The sequence below is a fragment of the Pelophylax lessonae genome (genome assembly GCF_965119305.1).
Source record: "Pelophylax lessonae genome assembly, chromosome: 1".
Classification (NCBI taxonomy): Eukaryota; Metazoa; Chordata; class Amphibia; order Anura; family Ranidae; genus Pelophylax; species Pelophylax lessonae.
In genome coordinates, this window is record NC_138768.1 from 209,487,543 (window position 1) to 209,512,300 (window position 24,758).

General features: G+C 40.8%; 1 protein-coding gene across 2 annotated transcripts in view; it reads right to left on the minus strand.

Moving 5' to 3' along the window:
- AIFM3 (AIF family member 3) overlaps positions 1-24,758 on the minus strand; it is a 123,690-nt gene that overhangs the window by 18,160 nt on the left and 80,772 nt on the right. For both annotated transcript variants that reach the window (XM_082273371.1, XM_082273370.1), the window contains exons 13-18: positions 20,208-20,279; positions 17,381-17,444; positions 14,634-14,710; positions 6,933-7,050; positions 3,851-3,949; positions 95-170 (exon numbers count right to left, since the gene is read on the minus strand). In XM_082273371.1, coding sequence (XP_082129497.1) covers positions 95-170; positions 3,851-3,949; positions 6,933-7,050; positions 14,634-14,710; positions 17,381-17,444; positions 20,208-20,279 — 506 coding nt within the window. The remainder of the gene's footprint in view (positions 1-94; positions 171-3,850; positions 3,950-6,932; positions 7,051-14,633; positions 14,711-17,380; positions 17,445-20,207; positions 20,280-24,758) is intronic.

Below are 24,758 nucleotides of genomic sequence, written 5' to 3' on the forward strand. Positions count from 1 at the left end.
GAAAGGTTTTCATCCACCCAAGCGGTATTTGCATTGTGTACCATAATAAATAAGTAAATACAATATTCAGTATTTGCATTTACACGATTCTTACTTTGTATAAAATGCCACAAATTTTAATTCCTCAATGTCACCTTGAATGATAACGTCATCAAAACCTTCCCCATTGCCTAAAAAAAAAAAAAAAAAAAAAAAAAAACAGGAAAGTCATTAATATAAAATCAGGTAATATTTAGTAATATATATTGAAAGTGTTCATTATGACAATAAAATAAGGAAGGGTTAGAATTCTGTTTTTTTACTGCAATCTGGGGCTCTCTGATTTCCTCTCACTTCCTGTTTAGCTGTCAATGTTTTATCAGACTGGAAGTGAGGAGAATTCCCCAACAGCGACATAGAGAGAAATAGTAGGGGAAGGCTAAAACGCCTTTCAGATTTGTATTCCTGTCTGTGTCCCCGTTGTAAATTTGCCCCTCACTTCCTGTGAAGTAAAGCTCTTGGAACCAGGACAGAAAGTAAGGGAAAACTGTAAAAAACTGACAGTTCTGATTTTTCTTACTAGTCATTAGATTTTGGGGCTGTATTAATCTTATTTTTTTAGACTTTTTTCCTCTCTTTTCACTTAGTGATCTGGCCAGTAACACACCTACTGTATTAGAGTGCCCCCAAACTAACAAATTGAAGCCAACTCCGGCTCATACTGCAGTTGCATAAGCAGTTACAGTAACTGATTTTTTTTCTTTTGGGATAAAGGTTTTACATGAATAATTAAAACTTGATCATTTTTAGCACCCCAGTTTGTGGTAAATGGTTTATCTCAACAGTGTTAACTAATACATTTGCAGGAGAGCTTGTTCTTTTGAAAAACAGCAGACTTGTTGGCTGGATCACCAGGTGCAAATAAAGGAAAGAAAGCCTTATAAAGCAGCCATCATATCTAAGCATTAGTAAGCTGCAATGTAATAAATGTTTGCTTTTGGGTTTAAAGTGGTTCTAAAGGATGACGTTTTTTTTTTTTTTTTTTTGCTTTCTTACATTCTATGCATGAATATAAAAATCCTTCAGTATGCAGGTTCCCCTGCATCCCCCCACTAATCACACACCTATCACTTCAAGATCAGACTAGCAAGAGGTAAAAAAGGCTATAAAGATAAGATCAGCACATAAAACTTGATATCACCGATCATCATCAACCATGTGTGGGGAGGCCGCACAAGGGATTTGTAGGCCCGTGGAGGCTCAAAGGCGTGCATTGATCTCACTTAAGTGTAGAGATCACACTCTCACAGGTGAGATTATTCCTAGAGGGGGGAGCATTGGCGGTGACATGGTGAATGATTTTGGACACTAATGAAAAGTGGAACACTCGTTCTGAGCACCAAATGGGAGCAATAAGCACTTGTTGGATACAGCAGCTATTCATAGGAGATTGCATTTACATCTGTTTATTATCACTTCCCCTTATTTCTTTATCGCACAGACTATTGTTTTGCACAGATTTAAAATATATATTTTTTGTATCGCTGTTATTGGATTTAAAATATGTTGATTTTTGTGTATTGAGCACTGTGCTTTATTAAATACCTTAGCGTGGTACTATTTAGAATTGTATTTATATGGCACTATGAGAGTGTGGGCAATATCAGCAGCTTAGTTGAACTTACCCTTTGGTGAGTTCATTTAGTAGCTCGCAGGACTTTCATTTTATATCCCCCCCACTAATACTTACCTAAGCCTGATCACAATCCAGCAATGGGCATGAGAGCGGCTGCTTTCCCAGCTCTCTGCCTTCTTATTGGCTGAGAGACAGCAGCGAGAGGAGGAGGAGAAGCCAAGAGCACCATCGGGGGAACCAGAGAAAAGGAGGACCGGGGCAGCTCTGTGCAAAACCACTGCACAGAGCAGGTAAGTAACCCTTAATATCACTTTAATACTGCTTAACCTTTAATATCACTCCTTTAATGTTTTACAAAAAAAACATGTCTTCAAGTTCAAGCTTATACACAGGGCCGGTGCTAGACTATTTTATGCCCTAGGCAAGACCAGCTACTTGCGCCCCCCCCCAAAAAAATGGAAGGGGTTAAAAACTCCTCCATGTCATACCCAGTGACCCTGATCCTATGGTTCCTCCATGTTATGCTTTCATACCCAGTGGCCCCCCATATTCCTCCATGTCACACTCAGGGACCCTAATGTCCCTCCGTGTCACACCCAGGGACTTTGATGTTTTTCCATGTCACACCCTTGGACCCCAATGTTCCTCCATGTCATGCTGTCATACCCACTGACCCTGATGTTCCTCCATGTCACACCCAGGGACCCCCGTGTTCCTCCATGTCATGCTGTCCTACTCAGTGACCCCAATGTTCCTCTATGTCAGACCCTGATGTTTTTCCATGTCACAGTTGGGGACCCCAATCCCCCATGGCACACCCAGGGACCTCAATTCCTCATGGCACACCTGGTGACCCCGAACTCCTGTTACACCCAGTGACCCCTATCCTCCATGTCACACCTGGTGACTCTGATTCCCCATGGCACACCTGGTGACCCCGATTTCCTTTCATACCAGTGATGCTCCATGTAACACCCAGGGACCCCGATCCCCTGTTCTGGGGACACTAACTGGGCGGTATGAAGAGAGTGGCCCCCACTCTGCCCTCCTTCACAGTGATCTTGCTGATTCCTTCTCCCAGGACGCTCCTCTCCTGGACCACAGTGCTCACCACAGCTCCAACCGGCTCCTGGTGGAGGGAAAAGCAGCAGTCAGAGAGCTCCGCATGTCCTTCATCACCAATCTCCTCAGGCCATTCCGGTGCCTCCAGTGCCGAACTCCGGCTCAGGTTCAGCTCTCCTCCGCTCCCTGCTAAATACCAACCCAGGGAAATGAACGGCTGCCTACCAGCTCAGTGCAGAGAGTAACTTCCTGCCTGGGGTTAAGGCTGTTCAGCTCCAGCTGAAGAGGATCATCATGCAGGCAGCACTCTGGTGGGCTCCATTCCTGCCTCTTGGGGCCCCTCCAACAGTGGTGGAAAGCCAGGGCCTGATAGTTCCGCCACTGCCCAAGACACCTGGCATCTTTCTCTGTCCCTTCTTCCTCCCCTACCGCCACCTCTCCCCTCAGCTCACAATAATCATTCATGATGGAGAGAGAGTGCCGATTCCTGGCTGCGCCCCTAGGCGGCTGCCTAGTTTGCCTAGTGGAAGCACCGGCCCTGCTTATACATTGCCAGCAGATTCTGATGGAGGATGGCAAAGCAGAACAAAGTCCTTCAGGCACAGGCAAAAGAGATAAAGAACATTTTGGTTTACTCAACAAAGGCCGTCGGATCAATGTTAGTGCTATGCTTTTTACTAATTATAAATGTGGACTCTATTATGTGCAAGGAAATAGTCCAGTCATTCAGTGAATTCCATTGCTGATTTTGCCATTACTGCTTCACATGGCGGTTCTTTCCACAGTTATTCATACAAATTGAAGACCTAAATGCATCATATTTGTTCACTACATATGCAGGTTCTGCTTCCTGCTTAGTGGTACTGTATAGTGCTTTTGCCTTACTGTTGTCAACTGTTTTCTATTGTATATCTACCTTGCCAATCTCGGTAATGGAAAGCAACGCACTCGCTATGTGGCTGAAATTTTTATCTTGGCAATTGTTTATTAGGGTGGCTGACAGATATGTACAGTAGATAGCCACTACTGGGAGAATCTACAATACTATGTATTACCCTAACGTTACATACAGTATTTAATATTTATTAAATATTAAAATAACTCAGAACATGAGCTCATGGAACATACAATATATTTCTTCTTCACAATAAATTAGGTAAATTATTATTTTACCTGCATAACGTATACTCTTTCCAAACATGGCTGTCCATAGATATGGAATAGTATTGATTTCAGTGCCTTGTGCCAGCATGTTTAATGCTGCTATGCGACCTGTGTCCCCAAAAAAGTGTTTTGCAAGAAAAGGAATTAGAAACATAATTAATAAATTAAGTAATAGTCATATTTTCATAAATGATTGCATTATTTATACAGGATTCTAATTATAGTATGCTTAAAGGGGTAGTTTACTAAAATCTGGTGCAGCGCTGCATAAAAAACCAATCAGCTTCCAGTTTTCTTTTTTTCTGTCAAGGCTTAATTGAACAAGCTGAAGTTAGAAGCTGATTGGTGACCATGCACAGCTGTTCCAGATTTTGCACTCCCCAGTTTTAGTAAATGAACCCAAAAAGGGTTAGTTCATCTTTACAAAAAACTGCTTCATGAGGTATGTGAATGGCCTACACTTATAGCAAGGGTATTATTTAACTTTGGTTAAAGCTGCACAGTTCGTTTTTATCCACAGACACCCCTTATCTGCACAGGCAGTTATTTGGTAGAGGTGAACTTCCCCTTTAACCTGCTAACTATATCTACCAGTTTTCACCTTATAAGCAATCCCATCACTGAATACTGGGCCACTAGAAATAGAAGAGGAGTACATCATTAGCAGGAAACTGTATGTAGGATGCAATACATTTATTTTATCTAAAATAATAAAAAGAGTTGTCTAAAGGAAACATACTGAGGAAGAATGGGGGCTGCTACAGCTGACCTGCACTTCTGGGAAAACTAGTTCTCTGACTCTCATGCTGATGTAATGGCTTCTATACTTGGCTTCTATGAGTCACTGACTTGGAATAAGAACACAGCTCAGGAGTTCTGACTTACTTACTGACTTAGGTATTTACATAGTCAGCAGAAACACTCCCAGCATTCTCCCAGCAGCTCAGCTCACCCTGCTTCCCCACTTCCAACAGTGACATGGCAGCTTTCTAATGTCAACAGTAAACACCAAAATGGTGACTTCAGTGCTTCTGTTGTGAACTTTAATGAATTGCTCTACAGTGCCTGAAGCTATGGAGGTGAGTCAGGGCTTGTGTTCAAGCTCATATTTACTGGCCACAGGTTCACTTTGAAAGATAAGTACATTTCAATACAAAATGCACTTTTCCTTTTCCCCTAGGCCTTTACCTAAATAATCAATGCTCACCCTCCAAAGATGCATACTTAGCTAGACTTACCTACCATGGCCTGCTGTGATTATTTACATTCTGGCTACGCCTGCAATATTACAGCCCCATAGACTTCCATGGGACTGTCTCTCACCCCTACTTCCTTGGTCTTGGGACACAGCCGTATAGAAGACTATGGAGCTTTATTGCACAATTGTGTCCAGGAAAGTGAGACTTACTGAGCTAGATGTAAAGAATCCTAGAGACCATAGCAGTTGGATCAAGGTAAGGATACATCTATGGGGAGGGGGTTGGTGTTGTTTAGGTTAGAGCATAGGGGCAAAAAGGATAAGAGCACTTTGTCTTAAAGTGCACGTATCCTTTAACTGCTTGCCGACCGCCGCAAGTAGATTTACTGCGGCGGTCAGCCCCTACCAGGCAGAGTGACGTTAATTAACGTCACTAGCCTGGGAGGGTCTGGGGAGCGAGCGCGCGCCCGCGGAGGCGCGCTCCCGCTCCCGCGCGGTCACGCACCCCCCCGCGCGTGTGACCAGCGGACCCGATGTCCGCCGGCCACTCGGCGATCGTCGGGGGAAGAGGGAGAATGTCAGGCAGCTTGTGTAAACAAGCTGCCTGTCATTCTCCTCGCTGTAAAGACACTGATTACACGGATCTAGTATGTAGATCCGTTGATCAGTGTCCTTACAGCTAGAGCCACAGCCAATCACAGTAAGAATCACGCCCCTAGGGACACACACAGCCCCTCCCTCCCAAATAAAGTTAACCCCTTCACTGCCAGTGTATTTTTACAGTAACAGTGCATATGTATAACACTGATTACTGTAGAAATGTCACTGGTAACCCCAAAAGTGTCAAAAATGTCAGTCAAGGGTCCGATCTGTCCGCCGCAATGTCGCAGTACCGCAAAAAAAATCGCAGATCGCCGCCATTACGCGTTAAAAAAAAAAACAACAAAAATGACAAAAATCTTTCCCTTTGTTAGTAAACGCGATAACTTTTGCGCAAACCAATCAAAATACGCTTTTTGCGATTTTTTTTACCAAACATAGGTAGGATAAAACAAATTGGCCAAAAATGTTAAAAAATTTTGATTTTTACATTTTTTTTGGGGGGAATTTCATATAAAAAAATGTGAAAAATATTGTTATATTTGCAAAATTGTCGCTCTTTTTTTGTTTATAGCGCGTGATCAAAAAATCGCACAGGTGATCAAATACCACCAAAAGAAAGCTCTGTTTGTGGGAAAAAAAGGACGTCAAATTCGTTTAGGTACAGCGTCGCACGACCGCGCAATTGTCCGTTAAAGTCGCGCAGTGCCGAATCGCAAAATACCCCCTGGTCTTTTAGCAGGAAAATCCTCCGGGGCTTAAGTGGTTAAGACTACGTAAAACCCCAAGTTTATACAAGACTGTAAATTTTTTTAAGCAGATAAGATCTTTTGTCACATAGCAGTGTTGCGTTCTCTAAAGGGTATCAGTTCTTGAGGTCATGCTATAGCTAGTAGTAGTTAGACACATTCAGTGGGATATAGCTAGTAGTAGTTTCAGTTCTTGAGGTCATGCTATAGCTAATAGTAGTTAGACACATTCAGTGGGATTTGTTCTGTTATGTTAAAGAAATTTCATTACTCATCCAAGCAGCTTTTTCAAAAGCATGCTTGGATATGTAACGAAACATCTTCAACATGGCATAACATGTCCAGTTGAATGGACATCTACTAGGTTCATGTATATTTGTTTTTCCTTTCCGTTGGCTTATGTACAGTAAGTATTATGCAGACAGGTAACATTAAAATATGTTATGCTGTGTTCAATAAAAACATCAAAGATACTTAATTTTGCATTTATAAATAACATCATGGATCATTGTAGTTGGTATAATTTTTCTTATCCCAATGTTACCTTGCATATGTGCCATCTGCCAGTGAGGTACGTTGACTTTCTTGTTATTGCGAAAAGCTAATGGGAAAGTCACAACATCCCCTGCAGCAAAGACACCAGGAATGTTCGTCTGCATCATCTGAAAAAAGTAATGATTGCTGTATTTATTGGATTAGCATGATTTTTACAAGTACACATGCTTTATTGTTTCATAATCCACTAGAATACATAACAAAATGTGAGCTCAATGCCTCTTTATCTTGTAGTGGCCACATTATTAGATATACCAAAGTGTTACTGTTTTGACTTTTGAGCAACCATAGTAATTTGTGGTGTGCATTCAACAACATGCTGGAAATGTTCCTTGGGGATTTTGGTCCATGTTGACTTTATAGCATCACATAGTTCCAACTGATTTGTTGACCACATTCATGCTACAAACCTCTGGTTCCATATCACCCCGTGGTCTACCTCATATTCTGACCCTACAATCTGCATGCCAAAGCAGAAATCTGGATTCTTCAGAAGAGGCAACATTTTTCTAATATGATGTGTTCTCCTGTGCATCATTTACTTTAAATTGTAGAGACTATAGCCCAGGATAATTATAGTATAATTATAGTAGGTCAGCAGTTTCTGAAATGCTGCATCATAAACAGCATCAACAACCTTTCTACAGTCACAACTTATGATTCTTATTACTCTGTGACCTTGGTTTTGTTTGCACCTGTTTCAGTTCTATCTTGTCTTTGGTTTGTGCCTTATCACACCACTTTTTACTTCTGTTTTGCTCCCAGTTTGGTTACCTGTTGTGTCTGTTATTCTATCATGCAAGAGACCGCGCTCAAATTATAAATAAACTGTCAATCCAATATAAAAAGTTAAAAAGTTAACACAATTGCTGTTCAGACAGGCAGCTCAACACCATATATATATATATATATATATATATATATATATATATATATATATATATATATATATATATATACATATATATTTATTTTATTTTTTTTTCTGCAATCATGTTGGTAATTTTCCATATTCTTTGCAATCACAATGATATTTATTCATTCACATATTTAATTCAATTTATTTATGCAATCACGTTGTATTTAAATTTATGCAATCACGTTGATATTTAATTTATATATTTATTTATTTATTCACAATCACTTGACTAATTTTCATCCTGTGCGCAATTGCTCCGGTGTAATTTTTCATTATTCTATCATGAACCATATCTTTTTTTGACAATGTCCGTCTGCCTGTTTATTCTCATTCAGTAGCTCCCAGTTTTGTGTCTGTTCAGACCTGCTTCCCCTTGTTAAACTTCTATGTTCCCTGCTTGTTTCGCCTAAAATAGACCCAACTCCTAGTTCTGTTTCTATCAGTTTCTCCTGGCTGGTCTCTGTTTTAGAGCTGGTTCACACTGAGGCGACACCACTCCTTACTACTTCGGGGGCGACTTGTGCATTACCATGCACCACGACTTCGGAGCGACTTGCAGGGACTTAACATAATGGAAGTTTATGCAAGTCGCTCCGAGGTCGCCCCGAAGTAGTAAAGGACCCTTTTCTAAGTCGGAGCGACTTGTGTCGCTCCTATTAGAACAGGTCCTGTAGCGGTAAATGGACCACGAGGGAGCGCGACTTGTCAGGCTGGCAAGTCGCCTGACAAGTCCCGCTAGTGTGAACCGACTCTTAGTGTCTGTCTGTCCAACTCACGATTTCCTATCTTGACATAGTTAGAGGGAGAGGTTTGTCAAAGAGCTAACGCCGGTGGGCACCTGTGTTAGAATCTATGTCAACTGTCCTTTTTAGACCCAGGTGTATTCAAAATAAAAAGCACATGACTTACTAGTAATGCTCCGTGTCCCTTGTTCTGCTGTCTTATGGTTTTTTAGAAATATTTCTCCATCAACAACCCCCTCCCCCAAACCCCTGTAATCTTTTGGTGCTGTGAGGGTTAATAGAACTGGGGAACTATCATTTTTACTCATCAAGATGGGTCAACTATGCCTGCTCTTTCGGCCCAGCTCCTCCATTCATACAGGCTGGCACTACAACACGAGCAATAAATGGAGGATGAATGTTGTGAATTAAGGGCGCGCTGATAAATCAAAGCTGCTACCTGAACTGTGTATAGTGATAAATTGATGAAAATAAGGTGCACTAAATGATGATCAAAGTGACAAATCACAAAATGCGTGACTATAACCATATACAGTGAGTATATACAAAAAATTATGGACCAGTGGTGTCCAAGTGCAATAACATCCACAATTACAAAATTACACCAAGTGTATCATAAAATGTGAAATGATAACAAAATTATAATTGGTCCCAAAGTATGAATAAAACAACCAAGTCCAATGGTAATCTTCACCAAGTGCTGCAAAAGCAATATAAACTGAAGGTGATGAATCCAGTGCTCTGTGACTAGAAATCCCGCCACCAACTAGCTTTCCTCCTTACCAAAGGTATTAAGGTGGAGCGCAGAAAAAAATTCTGATTGCTAGATGACAAGGAGGAGATATCTTTAAATTAGCCACCCAGTGGTATGGTATAAATGGCCTCTTACCAAACGGTGGGTATGCCAAGCACAGAATGAATCCAGTAGTCGATGCTCATACAGTGGGTCGATTGCCAATGATGGCATCCCGCTCCTACTATCGGTTCCTATTTCCCCTAACTGGGACAGGCTCCTATTTGCAGGGACTGTCCCAGGAAAAAAGGGACAGTTGGCAATCGCAAGTATGGTGTATCATAATCTGCTCCTCTGCTGCCACTTCCTGGGACAGTCCCTGCAAATAGGAGCAACCGATAGTAGGAGCGGGATGCCATCATTGGCAATCGACCCACTGTATGAGCATCCACTACTGGATTCATTCTGTGCTTGGCATACCCACCGTTTGGTAAGAGGCCATTTATACCATACCACTGGGTGGCTAATTTAAAGATATCTCCTCCTTGTCATCTAGCAATCAGAATTTTTTTTCTGCGCTCCATTTTAGGCTGTCCCAGGAAAAAAGGGACAGTTGGCAATCGCAAGTATGGTGTATCATAATCTGCTCCTCTGCTGCCACTTCCTGGGACAGTCCCTGCAAATAGGAGCCTGTCCCAGTTAGGGGAAATAGGAACCGATAGTAGGAGCGGGATGCCATCATTGGCAATCGACCCACTGTATGAGCATCCACTACTGGATTCATTCTGTGCTTGGCATACCCACCGTTTGGTAAGAGGCCATTTATACCATACCACTGGGTGGCTAATTTAAAGATATCTCCTCCTTGTCATCTAGCAATCAGAATTTTTTTCTGCGCTCCACCTTAATACCTTTGGTAAGGAGGAAAGCTAGTTGGTGGCGGGATTTCTAGTCACAGAGCACTGGATTGATTACCTTCAGTTTATATTGCTTTTGCAGCACTTGGTGAAGATCACCATTGGACTTGGTTGTTTTATTCATACTTTGGGACCAATTATAATTTTGTTATCATTTCACATTTTATGATACACTTGGTGTAATTTTGTAATTGTGGATGTTATTGCACTTGGACACCACTGGTCCATAATTTTTTGTATATACTCACTGTATATGGTTATAGTCACGCATATTGTGATTTGTCACTTTGATCATCATTTAGCGCACCTTATTTTCATCAATAAATGGAGGATATTCAGATGATTGAACGGTTTGCCTCTTCCATTCATAGATCATGTTTCATTCGTACAAGCTGTAGTGCAAGCCTGTATGAATGAAGGATCTGGGCAGAAAGGATGGGCATAGTCAGCACTCTCAATGCGTGCCAATGACAGCTCCCTCAGTTATGTTAACTCCCAGCACACTAAAGGATTATGGCAGTGGGGGGATGGGGGAGATTGATTGAGGAAACTTTCAAGAAAACCAGGAGCCATCAGCACAAGGGACACAGTATAATATTAGTAAGTCATGTCCCCTGTGCTGATATTTGTGTTTTTTATTTTAACTAGACCTAGACAATCTGTACTGCAGATGTAGCAGTTAGTGGGCTGGAACAAAGCTTTCAACACTGACAGGGGTGCTCACAGTGATCAGCTTTTATTTATTTATGTAAAACCTTTATCCAAAAAGGAACAAAACTGTTTGCTGCAATTGATTAAAACGTGTGAGCTGGAGTTTGGCAACAATTTGTTAGTGTATCGAAATCTGCTAGTATATCTAAGACTCCTCCCAGACTGACAATGCAGCCACTACATCTAATGATTGGTAAGCTAGAAAACATTAAACTTTTGGTTTTGAATTTAATACCAGTTTAACATCAGAACTGCTTATCATAGAAGTTTACGGAAATACAAAAACAACTTGAAGTAGGTCAAATGAACCCGTCAATTAATTCTGAATGATCTTAGAGAAGTGTTAAACAAATTTTAAAAGTAACCTGCATATACCTATCAAAATATGCCTTACGCTTCTCAACAACAGGCCCCAAGCTGAAAGCAGGTAAAGCCTCTCATTCAAAGTGACTGCTAAAGAACAGTTTGACTAACTCACTTTTTGATTTATGGTGGTATACCAGACCTGCCTCCTTTCCCTTGTACCTGTGTATCCATTTTCTTATCTCTGAGTATTGTACTGGCTTATACTATTACATTGTCTAAAAACCCACTCCAAATCATAATCCTTTAGCTTTTACTTAGATGTCGTTATCCCTTAATATTCTATAGATTCTGTCCATAGCATAGCCCTTGTAATAAAAGTACCTGACACTTTACCCATGCCTCCTCCTCACTCCCAAACCTGACAACTGACTGTAAGTATAGTCATTTCCAAAAATGTTTCTAGTAAAGTGAATTTTCCCTGAATTAATGGTATGCCCTTCATTATTCATATCAGTAAAGCTGCTATTTTTCGCATAAATTAGCCAGGCAGCAAGGCAGTTTTTCAATTTGTACATTATTAGAAAGTTGGCTCTCACATATCACAGCACATTGGCAAATTAGTATTCAGAGAATCACTTTGGAAATGCAATTTTTTTGAAAGGTTAAGCTGTAAAACAGTATGTAGTAATGACTAAAGGAGATATAAATAAGAGAGACAGGGTTTTTTTTTTGAAGAATGACCCTTGCGGCTCAACCTTGTAAAACATTAGCACATCTGTGAGCTATGAGTATTAGGGATTCTTTTTTAATGTAGAGCAAATAGCAGCAGGATTTTTCTGGCATCCAATATCAGCAGGATCGTAGTGACATTAAGTAGCAGCAGGGTCTTTCTGACATCCAGCAATCAGTATGAAAAACTATTTATTTCTTTTACCTTTCATATACTGTAGGGTGCATTAATAGCTGTCTATGTGAGATTTCTTCCTTTTTTATTCCATAAATCATGGAAAAATTCCTTACAAAATTTACCCTATAGAACAGTTGGCATGCCTTTTCTATGTTGCAAACAATCCCACAAACAATACAGGATTTTTACTGTTTTTAAAAGTTTTATTTATGCAAACACTCTTAAGCTGAAAGTTACAAATGGTGCATGCATACACACATAGAAAGTCATGTGTCTTGTAGCTTTTCCAGATGTTTCTCAGCTGCTTTTCAGGCACAGTGCAGGACCTGGATCCTGTACAACCTATTTTCTCTACAAGCTTCAAAGCCAGGAGGTCATAGGATTGCCCCTTTTCCCTTTTAGTATGTCAGCATGTTTCTATATTTGCACAAGACTGTCACTACAGGGAACAATATGGCCTCTGACATTGCTGTTCTTGCTTGCCTCTGCTTATTTGCTGCCACATTTTTTTACAACAATTACCAAATGGGTAAAAAAAAAAAAAGGAACAGGAGAGGGGCAATCAACCCGATAGAACACCTTTAGGATGAATTAGAGTGGAGACTACGAGCCAGGCCTTCTCACCAACATAAGAACCTGACCTCACAAATGCACTTCTGGAAGAATGGTCAAACATTTACATAGACACAATCCTGAACCTTGAGGACAGCCTTCCCAGAAGAGTTGAAGCTGTTATAGTTAAAGCTGTTATATTGGGGCCAACCCAATATTGAACCCTGTGGACTAAAACTGGGATGCCATTAAAGTTCATGTGCATGTAAAGGCAGGCGTCCCAATACTTTTGGTAAGATAGTGTATGTTAAATTCATTATTTTTGTGATAGTTGATTTTTAAATGACAAAAGCTGTTCCAAGGCCTTTAATGCTACTTTTCAACAGTGAGGTTTTTTTAATCCATTGTTGTATAAGAACCAAAAATAAAATTGTAGCTGTGGGATTTTCCTGTACAAATGTTGCTCTTGAAATTAACTGAGGTGCCCAAGAAAACATGCCAGGTCAGCACAGCACAATTACTTGCTCAATGAAAGTGAAAGCACATTTCATTTAAAGTGTTGTATTAGTCAATACTGTTTTCTGCTACAATGCACTTGCACGTTTAGGACTATTGAGATTTGAAAATAGCTTTGCCTTCATAGTCTGAAAATGATTATAAGCCTCTTCTGGGCTTATTTGCTAACGTAAAGATCAGTGAGCCATGTCCATTAACCTATAATAAACAAGCATCATTAATCATCTTTAAGTTACTCCACCTTTTGTGCTAAAACACCTAAAACACTAAACTTAGAATCACAACTGTGATTTTATTTACCTTTCTGTGGTGTTACTGTGCTGTTTAAAGCTTCCTACCTAGCTAAATAGCAACTTTAAAAAGGCGTATTACTAGTTAAAAAAAATCGACAGCCATACTCCTAATAAAAGTCCATGGTTAAAGATTTATTAAATGATCCAGTGCAAGACACATAACCTGAACTCTGCTCCTGATGTGTTTCACTCATATTGAGGTTATTTATAGAGTGTACTGGTATAAGAACTTAACTTTTGACATTAAAAAAGGTGTTTTTACTGCACTGATATATGTCTGCAATCTTTGTCTTTTTAATGGAGACATCTCTCGCCTCTGCTTGTACTAGGCAAATGATTCATTGGTCTGTAAATCAAATGTGCTTGTTTTGCTGCAGTTTACTCTTAGCATCGACTTTGTAAAACCTCTCAGTGCCTGTAATATCTCCAGAACCGAAGCAGGTAGGAATCTGAAATAAAACTTGCTAAAAAAAACTTTCAATCTGTAGAAGTCTGTATTAAGGTCCGAACACACTTGACGGAAATCGGACGAAATATCCTCCGATTTTTCTTTCTCTTGCTCAGCGTTCATTACCGTTTTTAGTTGACAGTGTATAAATGTTCACGAAATTTCTCGTCCGATTTTTTTTTTTTTTTTTGGGACATTTGTTCCTAGACTTCTGGGTCGTCAGTAACTTGAGATCATTCGCGGTCTTTCGTATCCGATTTTTCACGTACGTACTGCATACACATTAAACGAAAATTGGTCGTCTTGGGACGGACGATAACAATTTTGGTGTTTGTCCCTCCGTTTTTTTTCGTTGAAAATGTCGGCATCGGCTGCTGAAAGTTGTGTACACATTAGCCGAAAATCGTACGATTTTACCTCGGACAGGAATTTACCCCACTTAAGGGAGGTTTAGTTGAACAAGGAGTTCAACTTTTTTTGTTTTGACTGCTCTAAACTGATAATAGCTGATATGTGATTAGTCACTATGAGTTATTGCACACCATTATATGCCAATATAGTTATTAAAACCATTATGCAAATTTAAATACAATTGTACAAGTATTGCTACAAAATGTGGCAGATTGTGCACACAATAATTATTACCTTGTTAACCGGAATAAATCCTTTGGAATCGATAGTGACCCCACTCTGTTTTAGGAAGCCTGTAGTTGGACTTGCACCTAGGAATAAAGTTTTGTTTGCATGTGAACAAAATTGCTTTGCACAGATTAATTTGCATTAGTTGATTTGTTTTTACATTAGCAAGGAAAACAACACTGACCAAATCTCTTACCTAATATTCCTTTGGATTAACAAACCACTTTTCTTGTGTAGACTGGCCGAGGTAGAAAATTTAAGAGACACTGCCCTTAGCTCACATTTTTCTGCTTAACAGATAATAAAGGTAGTCACTGTTGGTATTCACAAGCCATGCTTTGATTAGGCCCCTGCCCTTTCTCCTTACAGATACCCAGTGACATAATACTATATAATAATATATAATACTAAGTGCACATGCAGCAACACTTCACAGAAAGTCACAAAAATAACATTACTCCAGCTGCTAAGTCCACATCCCCTCCTAAAATATTGGAAGGCCAACAGTGGAATCCAGCAAAATGGGAAAGCAGGAAAGATTTACCTGTTTGTGGACTAACATGTCAGAGAATATAAAGTAATATTACTCAAAAAAATAAACGGACTATCTTGCTTGAAAAAATAAAATAAAAACAAAATTAGGGCAATGTGGAAGATTTTCATAAGGCAAATAGTCTGTTCACTTTGCAAGGGAATTTTCTCTTAGCCCAGTGAATAAGATGAAGTTGCACTGAATTCAATCAACTAATCATGTGCAAGGAAAAATCATTTTTTATTTTTTTTTCCCTTTGATCTGATTAAGCATTTTTTGCAAAGTAAATTTTTACCACATTCACTAAGCTAAGGGAAAAGTTCCCCTGCAAAGTGAAAATTCCTTTGCAAAGTAAACAGTCTATTTGCCCTAAGTAAATAAACTCCACCATCTCTTTCCATTTATTAAGTACCCCCAACTCATAATAGGTAACAGGAATCTTGGAATGTGCACCAGCACTGAGATAGACATTTCATGCTGACCACCGGCAAGCTCAGTTAGCTCTATAATAAATCCATCCTAACAAATCAGTGTGTGTTCCAAAAAGACAAAACATATAGCTGGGAAGCATTGCGTATTTAGGAGTTAATGATATGACATTAGACACATATTATAACAAAGCAAAAGTCGAAAACTAAAAATGAGGAAGCTAAATCCAATCAGGTAGTACTTTTAAAAATAGGTGGTGATCCTGAGCATCCTAGGTGGAGTAAAACTAGGCTTTTAATGATGTCTGTATTAAAAGGGAAGAGAGGTATCGGAGCTAGTTGGTATCTCAACTGAGGTACCGGTAAGTTGCTTAATAGGATGGAGAAAGGGGAGTATAGGGGGGTGGGATCATAAGAAATTGAATAAAACAGGGAACAGAAAGAAGAGAAGGGGAAAGGAGCTGGGGGGTGTCAAATGGAATAGGTCAAAAGTAGTAGGGATCCCTGGAGAGGACTGTGACTTATTCGTCCTATAGAACTCATAGGGTATGGTAGGAGAAGTGATTTATCAAAGTCAGGGGTAGGAAGTGAGTGATACATGGTCTCCATAATTTTTCATAGGAGTGGACTTTGTCCAGGATAACTGCTTCAATTTTGGCATGAACATTGCTTGACTCAACCATTGCTTGACTGATTCTGTGTTTCATTGCCAAGATATTTAGAGAGGGAAACTTCCAGGCTTTTGCTATGGTCTGGGTGGCTGCCGTGGTGATAAATAGAAGGAGTTTGAATTGTCGGGGGGGGGGGTCACTGTTAAGGGTTTGTTGTTCAGGAGAGCTGTTGTGGGGTCAGGTGTCATTGGCTTATTGAATAGTGTTGAGAAGATCTTGAACACTTCAGTCCAGAATGTTTGTACTGTGGGGCAGTCCCACCAGATGTGCACATGTGCGCCTGGTGTATTACAGCCTCAAAAACAGAGTGGGGAGTATTGGGGAAGAAATTTAGGGATCCTGGCAGTGACCAGGTACCATCTGGTTGGCACTTTGTAGTTAGTTTCCAAAGCTATGATGTTAGGAGAGGCTGACTTAGTTGCCTGCCATGTATTTGCCCATTCGGTTGGATTGAGGGTTAGGTTGAGATCATTTTCCCACTTTTTTGTGTATGTCGGTGGTGTGGACAATTAGTGTGTTTTTTTCCAGGCTTTCTCAAAAGTGGTGAAGTGGGGAGCAGAAGAGTCGGTGGCTTAAAGGTGGAGAAGAAGTGCTTGATCTTCAAATACCTAAAATTTCATATAAAATTAGGCTACCAATACCTATTTCATCTTTTACCTCTGTGGCAGTGACAGTGAATAAAGGTTTTGGTTTAAGCAGGTGACCATCTGATATCTACAAGAGGCCCACAATCCTGCTGGCCAGCCACTTCTAGGGAAACTGTAGATCAGACAGGTTAGAAAACCTATGTGAGAGCAAGCCAACCCTTCAATAATAATTATACTCTTCTACTGCAAAAAAAAAAAAAAAAAGTATATATATATATATATATATATATATATATATATATATATATATATATATATATATATATATACTGATGTTTCAAGGGCACACAAGATCTCTTTCTCAAGGCATTATTACAATCAGAAAGCTGGCTTTCCCTCACATTTGCTACTACTGATGCCAATGCAAGGGACAGGTGTGCAGTATGGACTTTCCTTTAGGTAGGAAATCTGTCCTTAGTTGCTAGGGATTTCACTAGCATCCTAAAAGGCCTTTATTCTGTCATACACATCTTACCTATTCCAATCACACACACATCAGCTCGGAGGACCTTTCCACTCTTCAGCACAACTTCTTTCATCTAAAAAGCAAATTATTTGGTAACGAAAAATGTAACAATTTTCAGCATAGCAAAATATAACCACTTTGGCCTAATTATATGTCAAATACATTTTAAAACATTCCACAAATCTATGAGGAAGGTTGAGTTTTAAAGGGGAGAACTTTTGTACAATTGAAGAAAATGTATACTCATAAAATATATAGCCTGCCTTTGGCCCTTTTTGAAAAATTCAAGCTGTCTGAATCTCATGCTTATTCGAAAGCTTCTAAACGAGAAACAAAAAAAGTTCCTACTTGTGGCATGTTAAGTGTGTGTTTTTTTTTCAGCTAAATGTGAATTAAATAGGGATTAGTGATAAAACATAGAAAATGCACATAACATATGTTTAAAACTCACCTAACAAGACCAAACATGCATAACTTACAAAGCTCTGTGGCTTATTTAATACAGGCAAGGCACCGAGTTAATCTAAATACCACCTTGACCAAACAGGGATAAAGTGTGTGTAAAATGCTATAGCAAGAGCCATTATACAAAGCTGCATTTGACCATTTAAAGGCAATTTGGAGTCTGACGTGCATGCTGGGTCATATCTCCCATGCCTAGGCAATTGTGTACAGTAACACTGCTCATGTTTAATGCAAGTTATTATGTTGCTAATAATATCTTTTGAATAGTTACATTGACATAGATAATGAGTTATTAGTTAGTTAATAAAAAAATGTATAAAGGGAAAAGGAAACTCTGATAACATGTTTAGCGATTAGTTGAAATTGGAAGATTGGTAGTGTACAGCAACATTGGTTGCTACAGTAAAAGAGAGAGAGGATTTGTGTGAGAGACACACACATTAGGAGAACAGCTTTCTAAAAGCATATCAAAGAAAAGATTTTGATGAAAAAAATCAGTGGTCAGAAACTTTCATCTAGAGCTATTCCTATCACTTCTTCAAAGTCAAATAGCAGTGTCCTGTCCTGATGGGGAGAGTTTCCTATTTTCCTTCACTTCCTTTCTTGGAGAAAAAACAAAATAAGAGAGGAAATCTCCCCAATCGTCACTGGAACATCTGTCCAGGTTGGTAGATTGCCCCCCGCCTCTTGCTTTTTTTGACAGCTAAAATGTAGAGTTTCCTTAACCACTTAAGCCCCAGAAGATTTTACCCCCTTCCTGACCAGGGGGTATTTTGCGATTCGGCACTGCGTGACTTTAACGGACAATTGCGCGGTCGTGCGACGCTGTACCTAAACTAATTTGACGTCCTTTTTTTCCCACAAACAGAGCTTTCTTTTGGTGGTATTTGATCACCTGTGCGATTTTTTGATCACGCGCTATAAACAAAAAAAGAGCGTCAATTTTGCAAAAATAACAATATTTTTCACATTTTTTTATATGAAATTCCCCCCCAAAAAAAAGTAAAAATATAAATTTTTTAAAATTTTCGGCCAATTTGTTTTATGCTACATATGTTTGGTAAAAAAAAAATTGCAAAAAGCGTATTTTGATTGGTTTGCGCAAAAGTTATCGCGTTTACTAACAAAGGGAAAGATTTTTGTCATTTTTGTTGTTTTTTTTTTTTAACGCGTAATGGCGGCGATCTGCGATTTTTTTTTTGCGGTACTGCGACATTGGGGCGGACAGATCGGACCCTTGACTGACATTTGTGACACTTTTGGGGTTACCAGTGACATTTCTACAGTAATCAGTGCTATACATATGCACTGTTACTGTAAAAATACACTGGTTTGAAGGGGTTAACTTTATTTGGGAGGGAGGGGCTGTGTGTATCCCTAGGGGCGTGCTTTCTACTGTGATTGGCTGTGGCTTGAGCTGTAAGGACACTGATTAATGGATCTACATACTAGATCCGTTTGATCAGTGTCTTTACAGCGAGGAGAATGACAGGTGGCTTGTTTACACAAGCTGCCTGACATTCTCCCTCTCCCCCACCGATCGCCGAGTGACCGGCGGACATTGGGTCCGCTGGTCACACGCGCGGGGGGGTCCGTGACCACGCGGGAGCGGGAGCGCGCCTCCGGGGGCGCGCGCTCGCTCCCTAGACCCTCACAAGCTAGTGAAGTAGCCCTACGTCACTTTGCCTGTGAGGGGCTGACTGCCGACGTAGATCGGCGTTAGGCAGTCGGCAAGTGGTTAATTTTTGTTTCTATGATAATGATCAGCAGGACAAATAGCAGGGACACACGAGCAATAAAAGCTTTAAATACACTTTAAGGGTCCATGCACACTATCCTAAAAAAATGCTGTATTTTGTCTGTAGAAGCAGTTCAATGTTTTCCTATGTGTCTATGCACATTAGGAATTTAGAGGCATATTCTAAGCTGAGCATTTAGAGGATAGAAAAAACCCTTCTGGTTTGCATATATAATTAGAGCTTTCTGGCAGAAAAAACAAACACTAAACACACCTAAACAATTGTACAAAAAAGCTCTACATCAGGGGTCTTCAAACTATGGCCCTCCAGTTGTTCAGGAACTACAATTTCCATCATGCCTAGTCATGTCTGTGAATGTCAGAGTTTTACAATGCCTAATGGGATGTGTAGTTCTGCAATAGCTGGTGGGCCGTAGTTTGAGGACATGAACGTTTTGTTTTTTTTGCTAGTGTTTTTTAGGCCCAGTGTGCATGGAGCCTGAAGCTACTTTCATTCAGATAGTAATTATGACAGTTTATGATTGTATTCAAAAACTTCTCGTCTTTCTTTTTCTTTTCTAAGTGGATAATAAGCAGATATTTGAATAGACAGCGGCCCCCTTTGATAGTTACCTTTCCCTCTTGTTCTCTTAGTTCAGAAACTTCCGTCTGCATGTAAAACTTTACCCGGTTACTTTCAAATACCTGAAATAAAAAGGTACATCATTTGTAAAGTATAAAGGAATTGCTTGGCTATGAACCTCATTTGCATTGCTCAGCCATTGCACCTACTACTGTTATGACATAATGTATAACGATTACACACTGATCCCAGCGTTACTTCCTAAACATTCACAAATTCAATCTGTGCCAACCACAGCCGAGGGGAAAAAAAAACCACCAGCCTATTTTTGTGCTGCTGATAAGCCAAACATGGTAATAACAGGTAATGAAACTAATTTATCATCAATGTTTTGCTGCATTGCTTACTCAGCAAAGGTTTATGGCCAAGGAAAGAATGTGTAGACTCTGCAATGAATGTAAGAGGCAATCCACCCAAGACTGATAAATATATACTGACAGGAATAACACAGAAAGGCAACAACATCCCCGTAACTTTAAACAAAAAACTACACTAGAAATGGGACTTCATAGCTTCCTAACAATATATGTTTTATAATATACAACACTATTAAAATGATACTAATTTATTAACAAAGTAATAAAAATAAAGCTCATCATTGCTGCTCATGGTTTATTTACAGATCCACAATGTGATGACTTTTAAAAACACTTGTTAGACTTCTGGTTTCGGCGCCGCATGCTAAGGAGGTAGGCTACCACGGCTCCTGCCACAATCCTCTGAATCCTAGTCACTAGTTGCTGGCGTCTGACCCGCCAGTTATCCCATGCTCCTAAGGGAACCTCATGGACCGCTTCATGGAGGGATCGCTCTCCCACTTAACTCAAGCATCTCTGGAGTCCCTGGGTGACACAGCTCTGTCTGCAGCCAAGATGGCGCCCGGTCCACCAGCTGCTGCCCCTTACCTGCACCTCCTGCTTTGGAGGCTGTGGTGGCTCTCCTGATACCCACTCTCTCACAGAGACTGTTGATAATGCTGTCCTGAAGGGCCTAGAACAGCTCCACGTGATCTACAGGCTCAAGCCCAGCGGATCACCCAAACAAAGGAACGAGTTTCCACCATTGAGGATGAAGTGACTGCTGTTTCTGCTGCTGTGGCTCAGTGTACGTATTCCCAGAGGGAAATACATAAAAGCTGGATTCTAAAGAATCCTATACGTTTGACATGTTTACCAATCTTTGCATAAATGTCATCCCTGAGCATCTGGGTCTCCATTCGCCTTGTGTTGTAGAAAGGGTGCATTGGACAATGCTCAGATTCTCACTCCAAACCTCAGTCTGTGATAGCCTGCTGTCTCAACTACGCTGACAAGAACGTTATTCTACAGAGGTTTCGTCAAGCATGTTCCCTTTTGGTAGACGATCACCAGTTACTACTATTCGCTGATTACTCCATCGAAGTGATGCGCCAATGCAAGGTTTTCTCACTCATTTGCTCCACTCCTTATCGCAAACACATCAAATTTGATTGGCTTACCCTGCTGTTCTCGATATCCAACCTTCTATGGGGGGCTGCATCTCCTTTACCTTTCCCTCCGAGGTGGAGAACAACCTCAACACCTCAGCAGATATGGCTATGGATCAGGGGGAATATCCACCCTCATCTGCTGCTTCCCCTCCAAGGACACCATCTTCAGCTTCTTGAAATCAACAGAGCCTTAAAATCCTTCCTTTAAGGCAGGTGTGCTTTGCTCCCATGATCGACAATTTGAAAACTGCTGACTTAAGCCTCCGTCCTGGTTGCTTTTTTTGTTGGGGCATAAATTGGAATATCCTTTGATTACTTTGTTCTCTGCTAGGTTTATTCCTCTCTTTTTCAGACGCTGACTTTTCTCCCTGTGGGATTTTGGCTAGTAGGGTGCTCCACTTCTCTGTTACCGACTCATTGCTCCTCACCTTGTGGATTCCCTACCCTTCTGCAACCTTGCATTCATGCCCGTGCGGGTTCCTTCCCCTTTTCCTCCCCTCTCCTTCTTCCTTTCCCTTTCTCCCCCCTCCCCCCCCTCCTTCTATGCCTTCCTTTCTCCCTTTCCTTATCTCCATCTCCTCCCTCACTTTCCCTCCGTGCTGGGCTGTGGCCATGGAATACCCTAGTTGAAGAGCCAATTACCGGCCGGTAATTTTGATTTGGAGAGGGCCCTGGTGGCTCCGTTCCCACTTCTGGCTATATTGCACTCTAAACTGAAATTTTTGCCTGGTACTCTAAATTCTAATATTCTGATTAGAGGCACGGTCATAGCTTAGAAGGCAGTGCAGAGACTCCTGGGTCTACCCTCAACTATACCCCACTATATACCCATTCATTAAAATCCAATGTTTTCCCCTTGCAGCAATCATAAGACCTTCACTCAATGGAAGCTCTGCGGCCTTACCAAAGTGTATACACTTTTTAATAGCACCAGAGGAACATTCCAATCTTTTTCTAAATTTTTACTAAATATTATCTATCAGGATACCATTTAGTATTTCACCACCACCAACTGGTCGGTTATCTTAAACCCTGCTTTTGTCCTTGACAGGATCTTTTTAAACAGTCCTTCATTGAGATGGTGCACCGCTATGACAGCTACTCCATTTCAAACCTTTATTCCCATCTCATTATCCATCAAATAGCAAAACACCATCTTGCTCCTTTTAAACCCTGGGTCTCAGTTCATGGTACAGACAATGCTCCTGAAAACATTCTAGCAGGCTACCAAAAGATTTGTAATCTCGTGGTTTGTGAAACTTGGCCAGAGACTCAATTCAAAATTATTCACTGTGCCTACTGGCCTTTCTCCACCAACAAGGCAGACCCCTCGCAATCTAACTGCTCTGGGTGTGCTCTTCCCCATACTACCCTGCGGATTTGGGAGTGCCCATTGGTCTCTTTGTTCTAAGACAGGGTCCTGGCTTACAGTATCTCAACAAAAGTGAGTACACCCCTAAGTGAAAATGTCCAAATTGGGCCCAATTAGTCATTTTCCCTCCCTGGTGTCATGTGGCTTGTTGGTGTTACAAGATCGCAGGTGTCAATGGGGAGCAGGTGTGTTAAATTTGGTGTTATCGCTCTCACTCTCTCATACTAGTCACTGGAAGTTCAACATGGCACCTCATAGCAAAGAACTCTCTGAGCATCTGAAAAAAAGAATTGCTGCTTTATATAAAGATGGCCTAGGCTATAAGAAGATTGTCAAGATCCTAAAACTGAGTTGCAGTACTGTGGCCAAGACAATACAGTGATTAAACAGGACAGGTTCCACTCAGAACAGGTTGACCAAAGAAGTTGAGAGCACGTGCTCAGCATCATATCCAGAGGTTGTCTTTGGGGGAAATAGACGTATGAGTGCTGCCAGCATTGCTGCAGAGGTTGAAAGGGTGGGGGGTCAGCCATTCAGTGCTCAGAACATACGCCGCACACTGCATGGCTCTCGTCCCAGAAGGAAGCCTTTTCTAAAGATGATGCACAAGAAAGCCCACAAACAGTTTCCTGAAGACAAGCAGACTAAGGACATGGATTATTGGAACCATGTCCTGTGGTCTGATGAGACCAAGATAAACTTATTTGGTTCAGATGGTGTCAAGAGTGGCGGCAACCAAGTGTGTCTTGCCTACAGTCAAGCATGGTGGTGGGAGTGTCACGGTCCGGCACTGTGGAGCTAAAGTTTATTGAGGGAACCATGAATGCCAACATGTCCTGTGACATACTGACGCAGAGCACGATCCCCTTCCTTCAGAGACTGGGCCACAGGGCAGTATTACAATATGATAACGACACCAAACACATCTCCAAAACGACCACTGCCTTGCTAAAGAAGCTGAGGGTAAAGGTGACGGACTGGCCAAGCATGTCTCCACACCTAAACCCTGTTAAGCATCTGTGGGGCACCCTCAAACGGAAGGTGGAGGAGCGCAAGGTCTCTAACATCCACCAGCCCCGTGATGTCATCATGGAGGAGTGGAAGAGGACTCCAGTGCCAACCTGTAAAGCTCTGGTGAACTCCATGCCCAAGAAGGTTAAGGCAGTGCTGGAAAATAATGGTGGTCACACAAAATACTGAAACTTTGGGCCAAATTTGGACATTTCCACTTAGGGGTATACTCACTTTTGTTGCCAGCAGTTTAGACATTAATGGCTGTGTATTGAAATATTTTGAGGGGGACAGCAAATTTACACGGTTATACAAGCTGTATACTCACTACTTTACATTGTAGCAAAGTGTAATTTCTTCAGTGTTGTCACATGAGAAGATATAATAACATTTTTACAAAAATGAGAGGGGGTGTACTCACTTTTGTAAGATACTGCATATTGCCCAGGTACATGCCTTGATGACCTTATTTACCTAGGAGAGATCGGATACTATTACACAGAACTTTCAGTCTTCTCAACTTTTTATTGCCAGGTGGAGGGATTTTATGAAACACTTTTTCACTGGCGGAGCTTTCACTTGCAGCCCTTTCACTTTACTGACTGGTTTTTAAAGGAAGGACTTTCCAACTCCTTGGAAAAATGTAAAATCCTGGATCCGAATTGTTTTTCAGTTCCTTCCATTCCCTCT